The 19779-nt window shown below is 44.6% G+C and overlaps 1 protein-coding gene across 2 annotated transcripts in view; it reads right to left on the bottom strand.

The window, feature by feature from the left end:
- The window catches only part of mdfic (MyoD family inhibitor domain containing), a 35631-nt gene extending 18471 nt beyond the window's left edge, over positions 1–17160 (bottom strand). The window contains exons 1-3 of one of the 2 annotated variants that reach the window (XM_083758215.1): positions 16872–17160; positions 16048–16164; positions 11864–11989 (exon numbers count right to left, since the gene is read on the bottom strand). In XM_083758215.1, the coding sequence (XP_083614341.1) occupies positions 11864–11989; positions 16048–16153 (232 nt within the window). In that variant the 5' untranslated portion in view covers positions 16154–16164; positions 16872–17160. The remainder of the gene's footprint in view (positions 1–11863; positions 11990–16047; positions 16165–16871) is intronic. The other variant, XM_083758214.1, reaches the window with a different exon arrangement.
- Positions 17161–19779: the final 2619 nt, after the last annotated feature.

Here is a 19779-nt window from a genome sequence, read left to right as displayed (position 1 = left end):
TCACCTGCCTCCAGACTGCACGCGTTCAAATACAGCCAACCCCAATGAACGGATCCCTGACTGCCCTGACACTGGCTTTATCTGTCTCAATTCAATGTGCATTTATACAGGGCGGACAACTACCTGATGCATGTTAGCAGAATGTCGCCTGTTCTAACACCAGTGAGGGGGATTGACTCTGCCATATGTAGCATATAGCTATACTGGCCATGTCAAAATCACTCTCTCTCTCACACTCACACTCACACACACACACACACACACACACACACACACACACACACACACACACACACACACACACACACACACACCTATTTATCCAAGGCAGACAATGACGGTGGCGATGATGATGGGGCTGTTGAGGACAAGCCAAATTACCTGCTCGGATATCAGGACCCTATCAGCATTACTGACACACCATCTCGCTGTGTGTGCGTGTGTGCGTGTGTGTGTGTGTGTGTGTGTGTGAGAGAGACACCCTATCAGCAGCAGTGACACGCTCTGTGACAGAGCTCTTAACTCCATTAGCCGTCCACGTCTTTGCCCATCGCAGATCATCTCGCACAGCATCTCATTTCAGCGGGACATAATATTGCGTCTCTTGCTACACATCTCATTTCCCCCTCCATCCCTCCCACCCCTTTGCCACAGAGCATCCCATCGGAAGAATCAAACATCACAATCGTTTTTTACCAAATACCTTGATATTGGAAAATGGAAACGACAAAAATCATATTGTCAATTGTAATGTTAACATACAATATACAAGTATATACAGTGTACGCGCATGTACACACGCACGCACGCACGCACACGACAAGTGAAGGGAGGTGTCAGTAATTTACAAATTTGTAATTTGTCAATTTTATCACTGATTGAGTCGATGAGGGGGGGGGGGGATTGCCCCCCTCGGACCTTGTTCTGATTAATTACATTTTATGGCATAGAGGATGAGTCGAAAGAGCTTGACGTGACAACCCGAACCTCATGGTGTGTGTGTGTGTGTGTGTGTGTGTGTGTGTGTGAGACTCGTCAGGGGGTGGTACTTGCAGGGAAAGAGTGGGGGTTTTAGTTGTGCCAGACTCAAGATCTCATCAAGTATCCTCCAATTTCTAGTAAAAACGTATATTTTTCCCTGATTAAAATGTCCGACTGCTATCAAAATCATTAACGCATCCATTCCAATGGCCTGCCATTTTATCTTAAACGAATCATGCCAGGTGTGCGCGCGTGCGTCTGTGTGTCTGTGTGTGCGTCTGTGTGTGCATGCGTGCACAAGTGTATCCAAATGGACCCGCCAACAGTCCATTAGGTTTGATATGTACTCTCTCTGGGTTAGATTAATACTATGGACACTATTTTACTGTGCTCCACCTCTGCCCCACCTGTCCCTCTCATCTTCCCGTCGTTGTGTGGAATTTAGCTTGCTGCTAATTTGAGCGGTGCTAACGTGACACAACCCGGCTGCCGTTTCTCTCTCTCTGGCTCTATCAGCATTGACACCTCTCTCTCTCTCTCTCCCCCCCCCCCCCCCCCCCACCCCCCTCCCCCCCTCTCTCTCTCTCTCTGAGAGGAATGGCATACAAAAATACAAATACAAATAAAAAAGGAGCCACTAGGAATTCACAGCTGTGGCACGGATTCTTTTTTTTTGTTTTTTTTACATGCAGTGGAGAAGCTATACCACATCCCTCTACAAACGTCAGCTATGACGTGACTCACACAGCAGGCCTCTGGGAGCCTTCAGGGAGCCAGCATGAAAAAAAATGATCTGCCCCACCCTCTCCTCCTCGCCGACAACTCCAAACAAAAACCCGGCAACGAGGGAGGAGCGAGAGGAGGAACAAGGAAGGGAGGAGAGAGAGGGAGAGAGAGAGGGAGGGCGGGAAGAGGGAGAATGAGTGTATTTTCAGTTACATTGGTGACTCACAGATTCCGCCGATTTCAAATTCTCCCTTTAGTAGAAGTTCCACAGGAAGGGACGATGGTCTTGTTTGAAATTCAAACAGCAAGCTCTTTGCGCGGGCTGACTTAGCAGCTGTACGCAGATGCACACCAGCACATGCATATCTCTGGGAATAAACCACCTAACTCCAAAATGTTCACTTTTCAGAAAATGAAAAAATATATATATTGTTTTCAGGAAATGAAGAAAACCGTATATTTTGAAAACAAAGCAATACTGCCGCATCAAAGTTGGTGTTGTGACTTTATATATTGTCAATTACTTGCATGAGAGGGGGAGAGGTGGTGGAGTTAGCCGTTTCAGCAGACAGTTTGAGGGTCCAATGGAGTTAAGAGGTTTTGTCCGAAGCATTTTTCAAGTACAACTTTCCATTGTTTCAATATTTTTTTAAACACCACAGAGACACAAAGGGTGTTCAATAGCACTGATTCATGCAAATAAATCTAAAGCCTAAAAAAATGGAGTTAGGTGGTTTCCTCCTGACAGCAACGATAGCACCTTACTACTTTCTTTTGTTATTGTGGATACAATGGTGATTGGTGAGGAACTAAAACTAAAATAACTGTACTCTTCTTGAACATTTAACAGAGAGTTTAGAAATGTAACCAAATGGGCCCGTACCGGTCCATTTGTAAACTCCCCGAGTTACAAAAAAAATTTAGTACAGCGCAAGTCCAAAGTTAACACAGTAACAGTCCAAAGAAAATTCCAGAACCATCTGAAGCCATTAAAATTCACAAGAGCGATCCATGTTCCACTGAGCCCGATCCCTTCTAGCTCGATTTGGAGAGATGAAAAACAAGCACCAGTGTTCTCTCATGAAACCACGGCTGCTCTTGGCCGACGGCATTCTGTGTGGCTCCGTGAAGACGAGGGGGAGTGGAGTGTGTGCGCGAGTGTGTGTGTGTGTGTGTGTGTGACTGTGTGTGTGTGGGTGGGGGGGGGGGGCTGTTGGGACAGTCTATCAAAAACCACCGCCCCGGACCCAGTTCCTTTATTTGCTCAGTATCAATCTCTGCATTAACCCTCTGCTAATGGGACAGCTGTGGGTCAGCGCCTCGTATCTTCGGGGTGCCAATCAAGGCCTCTAAGCCGGGGAGATCAAGCTAAGGGACAGGGGGGGCGCTCGTCTGCTCTCTCTGAGTGGCTTTTTAAACGGGGAGACGGCCGTATCGATTTTTCTGAAGCTCCCAGTCTGCGAGGGTGTGTGGCGTCGATCTCGCTAGCCAGGGCTTCAGCTATGAGTCGGGTGTGTGTGTGTGTGTGTGTGTGTGTGTGTGTGTGTGTGTGTGTGTGTGTGTGTGTGTGTGTGTGTGTGTGTGTGTGTGTGTCCCATCCAGACGTGTGCACGTGTATGCGTCTGGATGGGAGCCAGTTCGCCGGCCGCCTTGGTCACCCCTCAACGATCAGGCAGGGTCCCTGACAGAATGACCTAGCCAAGAGTCACTGAACCTGCAAACACGAAGGGGCCAAGGAGATCATGGGAGGGTTGGGGGGGGGGGGGGGGGGGGGTCCAACATCAGAAGAGATCCCAGTAATAGAAAAGGGTTTTAACCTTAATGTTGGAGCCAAAACCCTGTTAGGGGCCAAGTAATCCCACCCATGTGCTGCTGCTGTCATCTCTCTCTCCCTCTCTCTCTCTCTCTCTCTCTCTATGTTGATCAAATATTGCAGAAATCAGGACTGTTTTGCTGAAAGTTGCATTTCTCTCTGTCCCTTTGGCAGCGGTACGCACCGCAGACTGTACAAGGCTTTGGACGGGAAGCAAGACAAACAATGAATTCCAGATGACAGATGAGAGTTGATCTCATACAGAAATGAAAACAATAACATGCTGCTGCTGGTGAATCACAGCTACTCGCCTGACCTGTTCTCTGCACCCCAGTTAAGATAAGAAACATGACATCACAGGCGTTACATTTCAGAACAGGAATTCTGCCCTGGAGTTCATGTGTGGGTCTGTATCTTGCCTGTCTTGAGCATTTACTATGTCAGAGATTCTCAAACGTTTTCATTTCAAGGACCTCCATGTGTTACAATTCTTTATCTCTGGGTCCCCGAACTACACTGCGAAAAAATACAAAGTTGAAGTATGGACTATGGGGATAAGAGTTTTCTGTCCGATGACAACAATATGTTAAGTTCCCTTCCGTTACCCTCTGAATGCATACAGTATATTCATGCTGATCAGAGTTACTGCCAGAGTTGAGCAATGGTGGCGCGCAATCACACCATTTTAACCCATTCTGACCTGAGATCAGATTCATACGAGGTTTCCGCCGGACACGCACTGGTCTGATGAACCCATTCTGACCTGAGATCAGATTCTAAAAATGTCAGTCGCTCTTTGATTTTTCAAAAATAGCAGACCTACAAGCTCGTATCGCGCCACTCGGTGGCGCGATATGAGCTTGTAGATCTGCTATTTTTAAATAGCTAAAGCATAACATGATGCCAACACCAAAATGGGTGCCCGTTCAGAATGGGTTAAGGCGGATTTTCATGAAACGGAACCCGATGACATCAGCACGGTCGTTCTTCAAAAAGGTCAGTCAAACTGTTAATTGAACTCTGAGAGAACCAAAAGGGCCCATTTGGTTCCGTGTGTACACGCTCTGAGTTACAGACCTATTGTAAGGGTCCATTTGGTCTCAAACTATATGATTATTTAGCTGGGGGGGGGGGACCCCCTCAATAACCCCACGTTCAGAGCCAGTGTGAAGCCATATGCTGCAATACAACAAATCATCTTGAATTTGAACTCGGGTCATTTCACAGAAAGTATTATCCACTCCCGCAAAAATAACTAAAACATAAAGGCTTGCATGGGTGGAATAACTTGACCATTCAGAATATGTGCAGCGTTAACAAGTGCACCCTGAGTAGTCTAGGGGCCCCGGACAGATAGACAGACTCTTTTGAATATCCAAATTCTCGTCCTAATCAAGAGAAAAACACAGTCTTCCCTCACAATCAACATGCCCGTGTTGCTTGCCTTGGAAGCACTTGAAAGAGTCCAGTCCAAAAAAAAAACAAGGAAGTATGTAGCATATCTAATCATATTATTATTATTATATTATTATATCGTATTATGATTCTCTTACCATGAAAAAATAAAATGTCCGTCGGTGAATAGTACGCTCGGGCACTTCGGGCAAAATATGCTAATTAGCATGCTTGAAATTTCTCATATGAAATCTATCTGCAGCAAGACAATGAGAAAATAATTACAACAGAGGTAGAATTACAATGACCATTTTAATCAACCCCTGCACTAGCATTTCACCCTATTTATACCATTTTTGATTCACTGACCCCTCGCTAAGTAATCACTCGAAAATTGCAGCTTGGTTTATAATACACCCCTCTGTAAAGACAGGGGTCTGAGGATTACGATAAAGATATGAATCTCGCATAACAAAACAAAAAACGAATGCTGCTCATTTCATAAAAGTGTTAATGAGCCGGCATGCTGACATTGAACTGGAGCATTACTAAGAAAGAGCGTTCAAAGGAAGTTGGATACTATTTGTATTGCAGAAAAGGTATTAAGATGATGAGGATAAAACATTGGCCATTTGTTTTATGTCACTTAAGAGCCATTTAACAAAAATTTAAACCAGCTGCAATATCATAACACTATATGGCTGCGGATATCATTTTTAATTGCTGCAGCATCTTTTTGCCAGATTCATGCAATTATATGATAGTCATCTATTAAACAATCCATCTTTTAGTGGAATTTTTTAATGTGTCACATTCTGTTCTAAAAAGGTCGTTTTCTGCACCTACTCAGTCCACCGTGTTCATTTAACTCAGAGGGTGCACAGAACCTTTTGGTTCTATATATGCACACCCTCTGAGTTAAAAGAACACTATGTATTTGACAGTGAATAAGGTAATAACCTTGAAGGCCTGCTGGTAAAGACTCCAATCAGTGACACAGACAAAGGCCAGCGTAATGTCTTCCTTTTCAAAGACAAGTGCCATGTTATTTGACCTTCCATTCACATGACAGAATTTCCCTCAGATAAAGGGAGAGGACTTGTTCTTCAGCACCAGTAAGGTCATCTTTACCCACAATTGAGGGGAAAGCATTTGGAGAAAAAAAGAAGAGGAATTTGACAATACAGTGAATAATGTGACGATAAAAAAAAAGAGAAAATCCTATATATTTGACGTGGCCTCGTGGCAATTTATTTCCTAGGCAGGGGACCCAGAAGAGCTTGTGGCCCTGCGGTCCTTGAAAATCCGGGGAGGTCTCTTGAGGAATGTCTCTTAACACTCGCGAGATTTTCTGTCCTCCCTCGGGACACTGGGGACAAGGAGTGAGCCTGACAAGGGCCTTACTGCAGCCAGGAGACCTGGCAGGAAGCTAACATTTGTGTCATTGTTGACAGGCTCAACGTGGCTGACAGCTCAGTGGCAAGGGAACATGGCATCTCAAAACTCGGCATCACACGGCATCCGTGCTGTCGCTCAGTCAGTGGCACAATGTTGTGCCACACAGAGCCACAAGTGTGCAGCTTCCACACCAGGATAACAATACACAAGCTACTGTCTTAATAGCATGCCCTCACATCAGTTCAGTACAAAGAAAAGGACATTTAAAACTGCAATCGAGAACTTATTATAATGAATGAAATTTTAATAATAGAACTAGTACATCGTTGGAGATAGTCTCTCTACTCTTCACTTGAAAAATTGTACTGGTGCCTGGTGTCAGTCAGGTAGGGCAGGTGTTCTCAACGTTTTTGGCTGGGGACCCCCGGAAATGCTTTGGCCATGTCTCGCGACATATTATAATCATTAAGGAAAGTTTATGCATGTATGTGTACTGTGTAAACTCCAGTCACTTTCCAGTCAGGTGCAAAAAAATTATAATAATCTTGGGACTCCCCAAAATAAATTTGCCACCCCCAGGTTGATAGCCTGGGGTCCACCTATGCTTTCTATGGCATAGGCAGCTCCCGGCAGGATCCGCCGGGAGAATCTAGACGCAGCTGCGCGACATGAGACTAATTAATTATAGCGACAGAGAGAGAGAGGAGTGTGTGTGTGTGTGTGTGTGTGTGTGTGTGTGTGTGTGTGTGTGTGTGTGTGTGTGTGTGTGTGTACGTGAGTGTATGTGAGTGCGTAAATTTAACAAAGGTGCAGACGATCAGAAATCAGCAGAGAGTGATCGTTTGCGCTACTGTGTGCCGTATTGAAGTGGAGTCGGCCCCAGACTTTTCTTTTCTCCCTGGAAATAAAAACGTCTGGGTTTCCGAGGCTACCAGGTTGAGAACCTCTGAGGTAGAGTACCTACTGGTTTGACAAGTAGTGCTGCCTGATGCTCATAAGCACAATAGCACAAGAGAGGACATGCTCTTGGATGAGCAGTAGAGAGGACAGCCTCTCATGCAAGAGACATGGGTTCAAAAACCCGGGGAAACAAACGTAAGGATTGCAGTAACTTGTTTTGAACTGAATTTACAGGTAAAGCTAGGGCAGGGAACTTATTCAGCTGTCTGTCAACAGGCCACCACAGTGGCTCACAAATCTCCAAATTTAACTAGCCCCTCTCAGTATTTTACAAGCCAACTGGGTTTTCAGGAATGGATCGGAGCTCTCAAATGATGCCTGGTTACCTGCCAACGTGGGCCAGCAGCGCTTTTTGCTAAAATATATATGTTAATAACGTTTAGAAGATTTAGAACACTTTCCTGGGAGTCTTTATGTGTGCAATTCGTGGTTTTAGATATTTTAGCAGTGAGTGTCTCAGATGTCATGGACACTGGGCTCACTTACTTCCTGGACTACAATTCCCATAATGCTTTGGTGCACTGCTCCGCCTTGTGGATAGGGGGAGGGCTGTCTTAAGGCTCATACATACAGTAGTCTGGATTTCCGGTGGTTAGGTGACCACCGAACTACAACATGACGTCACGAGCCGCGGTGAAGAGCAAACCACCGCCACCGCTCCAGCCCTTCTCTCTGTTTTTACTCACCACCGCTAAACGTTATTTTGCGGTGGTCGCGGTGGTCAGCTCACCACCGAAAATCCAGACTATGAATAGGCCTTTACTGAGACAACATGAAGTGTCCCTTTAAGTGGAGAAAAACAGAGTCCTGGCTGTGCTCGCAATACCTGTGCATATGTTACACCTGCTAAACTGGCAGAGGGAAATTCTAAATAGCATGCTTATGCCTTGAAGTGATCCGCTTTGTAGGTCACGCTGTAAGCAGATTATTTTTGTGCTGGTTTGTTTGAGGTTTTGCACAGCGGAGGCATGGTTTAATTACTCCCCGAACAACATTGTGTTGCCTCATGTAAACAGAAATTGCTCTGTGGTTAAGTAGAACAGTGTTTCCTACAGTGGTTTCCAAACGGTGTGCCGAGGCACACTGGCGTGTCATGAAACAAGTCTTAGGACTTTGTGGCAACCACACCATTGTACCCTAAAAGTATATATTTTAACCACTTTCAACCTGGCATCCCTATTTTGGGACCCATAAACTACACAGGTTCATCTCGATGTTCTGGGCATCTTTGTAATATTAGTGTTAGTAAAAAGCAGGTAACGTTTGAGGCAGACTAACATCAGTCACTCTACCGTTCACTGTAGTAGAAGAGGTGCGCCTGGTGAGGGTTTAAACCCCGCAGCTATGTCGAGTTCGCCTACAGGAAATACGTAAGCTGCGACCATGAGACCTGTTTCTGAATTCTTCTATAGGCGGAAATGCAATTCATTATTCACACTCTTTTTCTAAAATAGCCAATCTACAAGCTTATGACCGCGTGTTGCGCTTGTTCACCGGCTATTCCCACTATGAATAAAGGTGTGCCTTGGGCACAACAAGTTAGAAGTAAGCAGTGACATCCCGGAAGGCGTGAGCCGTAGAGGCAGACGGCAGGGAAGGAAAACAGACGGAGGGGGGCAGGATGTGGGCAGGCAGATGATCTCTTATTGATTTCCTGTTTCTGCGGTGAAGAAGGCTCTCAATTATCCCCAGCAGGCAGCAATGCAATCCACATGGTCTGCGCAACCCACCAATCCACAGACACTGGCCTGCTTCATGACACAAAGTCAACAGCAACACCCTCAACGTCGAGATTAACTTTCGCTAACCACTTAAGCTCTATACGTCGTAGTACGACAAACAACGGAAATAGACAAACTACAAGTACACAACACGTGCTGTGAGGTTGTATGTTCGTAGTGTGATGGCCTCCTCCCCACCTGTCTGGGACTGGCTCTTTCCCAGTAGCCGAAGTGATTGGCAGAGTGGGGTAAGTCGTCAGCCACTGGGCCTCACCTGGCCATGACGCGACCCTGTTTTCATGCCCCGCGATGGAAGGGGTTGGAAGGAGCCTTGTGATTGGGTGAGACGGGCCATCAGTGTGGTAGGGAGCGCTCCGCTGTGTTCACGGCTGAGACGGCTCAAGCGAACTTCGCAACGTTTGACTCGCTTTAGCTCACTCTGTGGAGTCTCTCGTGGCTCAAGACCAAGTTCGCTTGAGACGTCGCAGTCTAAAACTATAGGACAAAAGTCCCTCGCATCGCGGGCAGAAAACTGTGACACGACCATGACTCTTCATGTCTCTTCTCCTACTCCAGTGAGCGGTTGCCTTTTTTTTGACTTCCTACTTTATTTTCAGTACACACACACACACATTTAAGATATTTTATTTAAGTTTAAATAAATAAATTCTTATTTTATTTATTTGTATTATTCTTACATTTTGCTGATGTGTGCACTACTGCACTCCCTATTCGTTACACCCGGTATGTGACATAAGTACACAAAACAAATGTATTATCTGAAAAGCCCAGTTCATGTTCTTGCAATTCCCCCAAGTGGTAGAGCAATCCTCTTTGCGGGAGCTTCGCTTACCAGCCATTGTGTGCCTGTTAGCACGCGCGTGTTTGAAAGGGGGGCATCACTTACTGTACAAAGCAAAAGTGTTGTCACAGGCTTATCTCCCAAGATGAAAGAGGAACTCGACGCCTCCCGCAACGAGAGCAACACTCCTGCACCACACCTGCCACGCTTAGCGAGACCTCCTGATAGAAACACTTTTCTTCCCATCGTTTTGTAACCAAATCCCTTTTCCTCCGCTGCTTCAGTAAACAAGCCACTGGCAAGTCATTAGGCAGAAGATCAAGAAAAATAGAAGAAAGAAGAAAATAAATAAATGGATAAATAGAAGAGGCAGGGGAAAAAAAAGACGCCTTGGAAAAAGTTAACAACCTAGAAACAAAAAGAGCTGTTGTGTCAAACGCTAACACAAGCCTGATTATAGCTAACGCAGTCACAGGGATGGAAGCAATCAGCCGCTATTAGCCTCGCTTGACACCTCTCTTAGGCAACAATAAAAGCACAAAACTTTTCCAGGCTGCTACCTTGTCTGACCTGCAATCTATATGTTGGGCATCAAGTCACAGTGCATCTAGTGCAGAACGTTACGAGACACAGGGGGAGCGAGACTCAACCAACTCACCGCTCCGGTTGTTGTTTCAGTGTGCATTCCGCGCCCATGACCGAGAAAGCAACACGTCCGAGCTCAGAGCTTGACGTGACGGTGACGGGAGACGACTGCCGCTTGTTATGTTGGTGCAGTCGGTGGTGGTGGTGAATGCTAGAACATTCCAGACAGAGCAGGTTGCTTCTATTATTTCAGAGTTACAGGGGAGCTTGTGGAAATAGGGTGTAACACGCTACTTTTCCCATGCTCTGCGAATACAAAACTGTGAGAAGTTTCCCATCAACGTAATTAAGTTTCCCATATTAATTTCATGAGAACAAAAAGTTTAACAAGATGCAGACAGCAGTGAGAAGAAGTAGCATCTGATATAGCCCCAAGTACCCCAACAATCAACCTCCCTCCTCTCCTCAGTCTTAGAGGGCTTATAGAATTTCACACAAGGTTGACTTCTGTGGAATACAGAAGACTGCATCATGCAAAAGACTCAGTGCTTCTCAAAACTAGGAACTAGTTGGAATAACGTGTTCCTTCCATGCGCTTCCAACCGGGGAAACTCCCTCCTGTCAAGTGAAAAGAAGCGGCTTGGACTCCTCATGCATTGAAGGAAGCATGAGGTCAGTCCGTTGCTCTCCCCAGGTTGTCAGAGGGAGTGTAGAGCCCATAGTATTACATTAGATGATTGACACTGGGTGAAAAAATGGCTTACAAAATCATGGGATAAAAATAATGAAAGAAAAACCAAAAAGAAAAAAAAGACTGGTGTAACCACCTGTCCCCACATGGCGAATCAAAACACCTTCAGCCAAGGCAGAGGTACTCTGCTCCAATAGGTAAATATTTGGTATCGACTTGAAAACACTGTGGCTAAACTGCAATCGGTGGTCTGCACTCTGCAGAGAGCCAGAGGCCAAAACCGCAACAGGATTTCCTCCCTCCCACAACACAGCGCTGAGGGTTGGACGGAGAAACCGTGCGCAGGGACCCGGCCAAGTCTTGGTCATTAAGCTAGAATGAGAGAGCTTGCATGCTAGTGCTTGTGTTGCCAAGGCCATGCCACAACAAGGCTCTAATGCTATCTTGATACTTCTATTTGGAAAATGCCAAGCCTAATGTTTTAGGCTGGACTGCCGATGGCGCTTCGGAACATAGTAGTACATGCCCTGCTCTGCAGACGCTGTCACAACGCAACACGCAACTGACACCTGGACGGGCGAGGCCTGTTTCATGTCCCAAAAGCACACCAACGTTGCTAAGCTCCCAGTTCCAACAGTTTGTACACAAGCGCATTGCCATCTCACTAAACAAGGTGAATGAGTCTTTGTGCTCTGTAGCTGGTCATTGTCGTCTTCACTGAAATAACACACACAGGAGTCAGGACATCCTGTCATCTACCCACGGCTTTGTTCCAGCTCGTTAACACTTACTTCGTACAGGCTCACAATGGCCAGGCATCTCCTCTGTGACGGGACTGGATCCTTCAGTGGCGGCGTCCCTGGGCGAGGCGCTTTTGGGGGACGTTGCCGTTCCTGATGAGTCGGTGTCACGGGCATCTGGAATCAAAGGAACAACAGACACCGGAGTGAAGGAGCAAAACTGTCTGGACATTAGTTTAAGCAGGAATGGTGTTATTTAATAGGATTTCTATCTCTGGGACCCTCATTTTATATAGTAAAATCAATGTGAATTTAACTTAACTTAATTTAAGAGTGTACAAATAGAACCAAATGGACCTGTCAGGTTCCATTTGTACACTCTCAGAGTTACAGACCCAAAAGGGTCCATTTGGTTCCAAATGATCATTTAGGGACCCCTGGAACTCCCTCAGGAACCGCTGGGGGTCCCTGGACCCCACTTTGGGAACCACTGGCATAAGGGAGAGAATGAGTGTCAAGGTGTCTTATGTGCGTGCGTGACAGAGACAACAGTGAAGTCACAGTGAGGGACACACAAAGTGGAAAAACAAACTCCTCCAGTTGTTTATTTCAATGTCATCCCATTTAAAACGTGACCGTTCTAAATTAAGGGACATTACAGCCCTTCTTCCAAAACAGATGTAAACTCCTGAGCGCCGGGGTCAACCTCAGCTGTGGACTTAATGTCAGGGACAGCGGCTAGACAAGCCAGAGAGGTGCAGGGCCTGTGCACTGCTTGCTTAGATGTGCTCCTTGCCAGATAAAACACAGAGCCCTTGGCGAATGGAGTTGCACAACGTGGTGGGGCGGTTCAGGTAAACGCGCCAGATTTCTGGATCCTATTTGCTCTCGTTCTGCTCCCGGGCGTGCTCTACCTGCCAAGCGCTTTTTTTTTACAGCCATAAAGGCAGCATTCATCTATAAACTGGAAAAAGTAAGTATGCAGCGAATCCCTGGGCCCTGATAGCCGCGCACAGAAAACCCAAGAGAGACAGCTTCAGTCAACTTCTCCTATTCAGATCCTTGTTTTCTGGACATCTTGACACCAGAACTTGACCGGCTCTTGATTCACTGCACAATGCGGCTTTGTTCAGTAAACAAGGCAGCCACAATGACTTTATTCACTGGTTCAGTGCCAGAAGCCTGCTCACAGATCCTGCTTGTGGTTTCAGTATGCTGACTTGTTCTTGTGTTTGGAGCTCTAGTCTAATACTCGCTTCCCCTTTGCAGAGATCACAGGAGAGAGTGAGAGAGAGAGAGAGGAAAAGAGGGGAAAACAGTGAGCAATGATTCAGCAAAACATTAACAACTGCGTTGACCAAAGCCGGGAGTGTTGATGCATTTGTTCCGATGCTGCAGTGGGCTCTTGTTTTGTAAGCAATGATGGATGGCGAGTGGAGTCGCAGCGGAGCACGCAGGCCTCGCTAGCTCCAGATAGATATGGCACAATCTCAGCCCGGGGCTGATGTATGGTGAATCTTTAGCCCCGCTGTGACGGCCGAGATCGATGCACAGATGCCTATCCCATTCTGACCTGAGATCAGATTCTAAAAATGTCTATTACATCCTGACAGTTTCATTATTAACCCATTCTGACCTGAGATCAGATTCTAAAAGTGTCTTCGATTTTTTCAAAAATAGCAGACCTACAAGCTCATATCGCGCCACTCGGTGGCGCGATATGAGCTTGTAGGTCTGCTATTTTTGAATAGCTAAAGCATAACATGATGACAACACCAAAATGGGTGCCCGGTCAGAATGGGCTATAGCAGCAGCGCCAGTGGTGGCGGTGGCAGCGGCGCCGTGTGATGCATCGCAGTATTTAGTGATCACAGTTAGAAATAAATTGCTCTATTCTCAGTACATCCACAGTCCCCAGAGAGGGGGGGGGGGGGAAGACAGGGAGGGAGAGGGAAGGGGGGGGGGGGGGGTGGGGGGGATGGGGGGGGTCCAGTCTTAACTGAGAGCGCCTTTTGAAGGTCCAGTGAAAATCCATTCGCAATCCACCAGTCGCACTGATTGCTTACTTTGTCCTACTTTGCTATTTTTTGACAGTGGCGTAATGATACTCAGTATAAATAGTATGGTGAATGGTCCATTGCTTGTTTGAAGAAAAATGAAAAAAAGAGGGGCGGGAGTGTGAGGGGGGGGATTGGGTGGTGGGGAGGGAACGCAAAGCTTATTTTACATGTGATAATCGCACCGGGCAACTAGAAAGTTAATTAAAAACTATAATTGGCCATGGTTATAGTCGGTTACTTCAATCTCTATTGGGGGAGAGAAGGAAAACATCATGATTCATGGCTAATGGTGCTATGTGCAGTACAGTAGATAGGCCTATGTGTGTGTACAAAGCCAAAGGAATAATCATTTCAAAGGAGGAGCATACCAGGTTGTTGTTATTCCTCTTCATAATAAATGTATTCTAGTTCACATGCGAATTGTATACTGCTTTATAATTTAATCCAGTCTATACTGACTATTCGCATACCCCCACCCCAGCCCGCCCACCCACCCAACCACCCACACTACTTGGCCACATATAGGCAACATAAATCTAAGTGTAAATAACTATGTTTCTGTGTGTTTTCAGGCGTGGGAAAAAATGAGTTTGAACAGGAACACAGTGTACACTAACCACAGTAACTCATGCAGCAGGGTGAGACATGATCCACACTGATGATGATGATCAACAGCAACAAAAGCAAAGCATTATCAGCCGAGCTAAATTCAATAGTCGTATTTCCATAATGTCCAATTTAGAAGAAAAAGGTCCTTATCCCATTTTAGGCGGGAACCCCTTTTGGTGTTAGCATTATGTTATGCTTTAGGCAGCGCGCCACCGAGAAGAACGACTGACATAGAAACATAGCTTTTTCAGAAAACTGTCAGGATGTAGAAGACATTTTTAGAATCTGATCTCAGGTCAAAAATGAATTAAGCACACCTACGGAGGACAGGATAACTGGAACTGGAGAAGTAGAAAAAAATGGAATCCTGCACACTGTCTTCACTTACAGCATGTTATTGAACGTTTCGGTCGTTCAGACCATACTATTGGTCCGACTGTCATTAGACCGAAAAGTTACCTCAAACCCTAACCTAACACTAACCGCAAGCACGGAGCAGCGCATGTTCCACCGCATGACCGACCGTTGTTTCCGCATGTCAGTCTGTTTTTTCTACATAATGTCCATTTCAACGCAGAGAACTGTCCTGTTAGGGTTTGCTGGCGTATCCATGTTCTCTGCTTACAACCCTAACCCTAAAGTCTCAACACGGGTAACGTAGAACCTGAGGAACACCTGCTGTAGGATCTTGGGGACACAGAACCCAGGCAGTGTTGATTTCGTCGACTATGACCACAAATGTTCGTCGACTACCTTTTTTCACTGACGGAAACTAAATGGAAACTAAATTAAAACGAAGCTATGATGACTACAACCAAGACTAACTATACTATATTGACAATTTCATCAACAAACAAAAACTAGACTAAAATGTTAGGAAGGGACTAGTGGACAAGAGATCCAGTATAAGTAATTTAACACTTTACTTGGTTGCATGCTGAAGATATACAAGCTCGGCAGCGCGACACGTTGTGACTTTCAGCAAGTGTAAAATCAGTCATTACGACGGCATCAAGGCCCGCCAAAATACATTTCAGTCGACTAAATCAACTGTAGATTCAGTCGACTAAAATCTCATATTTAGTGGTGCATTAAATTAATCGATATGGCAATATATCGATCGAACATCTGGACAATAGGGGAATCGATCGAGAGGCTGCTGTATCGATGAATGAATTATCTGGGTGACGCAGTGTTGACAAACGTGCCTCCGTTTGACGTTATCAAAGCCCCCCTTGCAAGTTGCAAGTTGCAATGCACTCCCAGACTCCCTTCCCAGACCCCTTGTTAGGATGTTTAGACATTTTATTTAAATGTAAAGATCTCTGTGGGCCTGAAAGTGTTTTATTGTATTTGTGCAACATGGTCATTATTTTTGAATGAATGTATATGGTATCATGGCCTCTGTATCGTGATTCGTGATACATATCTATCGTGAGATTGCAAGCATATCCACCACTAATGATATTCAGTTGACTAAAACTACTTGCTGTCAAAATCAACACATAGAACCTGGGTAACATGGGTCATAGGGATGATGACCCTGTGGGCAGTGCAGACACTGACCTTGTGAGTTGGACAGAAGGGGGTTTGTCTCCTCCTGATTGGGGTCTTGCTGCCCTGGTGGACCCCGCCGGGGCCCTTCTGTGGGTAGGACCGTCTCTTTGGACATGAGACAGCTGTCTTGTCAAGTCACCCACGCACACCCACCCACACATGTGGACACACACACACACACACACTTGAATAAGTTCCGCCCTTCTAGCCCTCAGCGCCGTGAAAGTGAACGGGACTTGATTTACATTTCAAAGATACGCACACAACAACACACAAGACAAAAAGTGATTTAAGCAACGCGAAAAGGGTGCTGTTCAAGTCGGTCGATAGGTGTGTGTGTGTGTGTGTGTGTGTGTGTGTGTGTGTGTGTGTGTTTATTGATTGAAATATTTATTAAGAGTTTGCAGATGTACAGTACATTTCAAGCACAAACTCAATACAAACTCAAACTCAATGTGTGTGTGTGTGTGTGTGTGTGTGTGTGTGTGTGTGTGTGTGTGTGTGTGTGTGTGTTGGAGAATGTGACGTCAACCTGCAGTATGTCGTTAAAACTTTTCCCCCCCTTCCCTGCATGTCTGGCTTTACATAAACTTGTCGGAACAGCTCGCACGATATCGCTATAGTCAATTAATTAAGCGACTTATTATAACAAAGCTTCATTTATAACCCGCGTCGCTCGCCGAAAATAGCTCATCCATTCCAGTCACAAACTGACACAACGCTTGTATCCGTTAATTTCGCCAAGCGGCACGGTCGTACGGCCAACAGTAGCCTACATTAGTTTGTATCCTACATTGTTTGTAATCAGAACATGTGTTTATAAAGCAGCCTACCTTTCAAACATGACAACTCCCTTCGCTTCAGCTCTGACTCTCACCCATCCTTGTAGTCTCGCGGCGGTTAAACAACGCTTCCTTCCAGGGAAAACTTTGCTTTAATATTAAGTCTATCTGGGAAAAGTTGTGTACAAAACTTTTTTCCCTCCCCCGATACTGCGCTGACAAGTTAACTAAACTACAATATATCCCGTTTATTCCAGTCGTTGACGAAGCGTGGTAGCCATGATAAATAATAACAACAATAATCCTCCCTGTGACTTCGATGGCGTGCAGCAACGGTAGTTTGCTGTGGTCTTGTGGACTAAAACATTTTCATCATATCCGGATTCCTGCAGCCAGCAGCAAACCAGCACGCCGCCAGATGCACACAGTCATTTACACAGCATGATGTGAGAGCTGCTCTGATTTCTTTTCTTTTTTTAAAGTTTTTTTCTTTTCTTTTCATTTAGCTATTTCTCCCATTACTACCACAATGTAGAAATACTCAGTTACTCTTTCTTTTTTTCTTCTTTTGTATGATTCTTCTTATGTTCCTTGAGTAAAAGTAGGCATGACAACTTTATTGTGCCTAAGTAATATAGAATTAATTAGACAGGCTACTCCGTTGAAGTAAGTCCTGCATTAAGATTTTTACTACTTGAGTATATGTGTACAGTATAGTGTATCACTATGTGGTGTAATTTTCTTTCTAGGGCCAATATGGTATCACTTTTGTGTGGACCCCTGTGTACAGTTCAGAAATCCGAGTAGCCTATAGTGACATCATATTGGTATAGGCAGGTTTGGACATTTGGTCGTTTCAAACAATAACAATCACAACACATTATAAAGGATTATACAATGACTTATAAGGTCAAGTATTTTAATACATCATAATTGCTGGACATTCACAGACTTTTTGGCCTATATTTACATTCCTGAAGGCCTGATACTGGCCAAAGGAAAAGGTCAGTGAGTGAGTGTCATTATAAGAGGCTTCATAATGTGTTCGCATTATGAGTATAGGCCTACTTATGATTGCTTATAAAATTATGCAGTCATAATAAGTCAAGCATGTGTCATGAAGATTGTTATGAAGCATTATGATTATGTATAAGTTCTTATAACTATAATTATACAGTGTCATGTAACTATATATGCATGGGATGCATAGCAAGTGATAGATATATTTGGTCTAGTTTGTGGGTGAATGGCCTTTTGACCTTTTGACCTTTTAATCTAATTGCCCTGTGACTGACATTTGATGTCCGGCTGTCCCACTGACTTTAAAATAGTATGGTTCTGAGTCTCGATAGTAATACTTCTCTCCTAGCCAGTGTCTTGATATGAATTGTTTTGTTTTCGTTGGCCATAACACCCAGCCTCTGTGTTTTTGCCCTTGAAAGTTAGTATTCGCTCTGACAGACTGGTAAACTGCACTCAATGACGTGAGGCCCTGTCTCCCCCGGTTCCACTAAACTGATATTGCGGGTTCGGACTATCTCTGCCCCGTGAGATAGTTCCTGTGTGCAATATTCGTGACGTCTTGCATTATCTGTCCATTTGTGAACAAATCTGTTTTTTAACCTTGTTGTTCAACACATTTTTCGGTGTATTGATTACGGTATGCTATATCAACCCTGTTCAATTTGAACATGGGGAGAGATCGTTGTGAAACGCTGTCCGGATGACATGTCTTCTTCTCTCCCGAGACAGTGGTGAATATATCTGATTGAACCTCCCTCTAAGTTCTGCTTGTCTGAGTTCTCTCCTTGTGTCTGTCAAATTCATTCTAAGGTATATTGGTTAACTCTGTTATACTCTGACTTTTACTCATTATAGCCTAAAAGGTTTTTACATCCATTTCTGTAAAGTTACAAGCCCTCTGCTTCTATTCTGGTAAAGAGTATTTTATATGGTACTTAGATTACTTTCTAAAGTATTTATTCAGTTCCGGTGCTCCAGAGCTCTCTCTAGCTCTAGCTCTCAAGCTATCGATCCTAAGCTATTGTTTATTGTTATTTATACAGTCCTAATACAGTCCTATAGTCCTATGGTAGATAAATATCTATCAGCAAGTGTCACCGTATACTATAGTCTAATTTTAATCAACTTATTGACATCACAATAATACCCAACATAAAATTACTTACTATGCAGAATTGCCCATTTCACAAAAGTCTTTAAAAGTCTGGTTTTGATTACTTCATGTAGCCTACAGGCTTGGCACGGCAGCTTAACCTATGTGACCCATTTTGAATAGCGCTGAGTCGTCTAGGATCATCTCACATGGAAGAATTGGATATTAAAAAATATTAAAGAAATTTAAGACTTATAGAACAGAAGTCAAATTGAAAATCTTAACCAGAGAAAAACACCATTTGAATGTCAAACATGCGACTGATGATCATTTATCAGTTAGTGTATGTTTTGTAAATTTGCAACGTACAGTAACTATATGCTAACTAAAGTTGCCAAATTATTGTAGTGGAACAAAAAGTAATAGCTATACAATATTTGGCATAATGCAAGATTGTCCCTCTGAATGCGATGTGTCTGGAGGCGATCGAATGGACCAATTCCAATACACCTATATCCTTCGTTTCAGGCCCAAATCATCTAAAAATATAGGTAAAAGTGGTATCCATGGCCCAGGCCGTAGCGTAACGGTCTGGGCACCGGACTGGTAATCCAGTCGCAGTGTGCCGCGGGTTCGACTCCCGGACCCGACACGGCCTTTACTGCATGTCATCCCCCCATCTCTCTCCCGTTTCCTGTCAGCCTACTGTCTGTCCCTTCGGGAATCAATGAAAGGCGTAAGCCGCAAAAAAAAAATCTTAAAAAAAAAAAAAAAAAGTGGTATCCATTTGAATCCAAACACTCAAATTCTTCTTATACTGATGAGCATGCTAATCTGCTCCAG

This window comes from Protomyctophum parallelum (genome assembly GCF_964188405.1).
Source record: "Protomyctophum parallelum genome assembly, chromosome: 22".
Lineage (NCBI taxonomy): Eukaryota > Metazoa > Chordata > Actinopteri > Myctophiformes > Myctophidae > Protomyctophum > Protomyctophum parallelum.
Note: the sequence above shows the minus strand (reverse complement) of the source record. Positions and strands in the feature narration are given on the sequence as shown.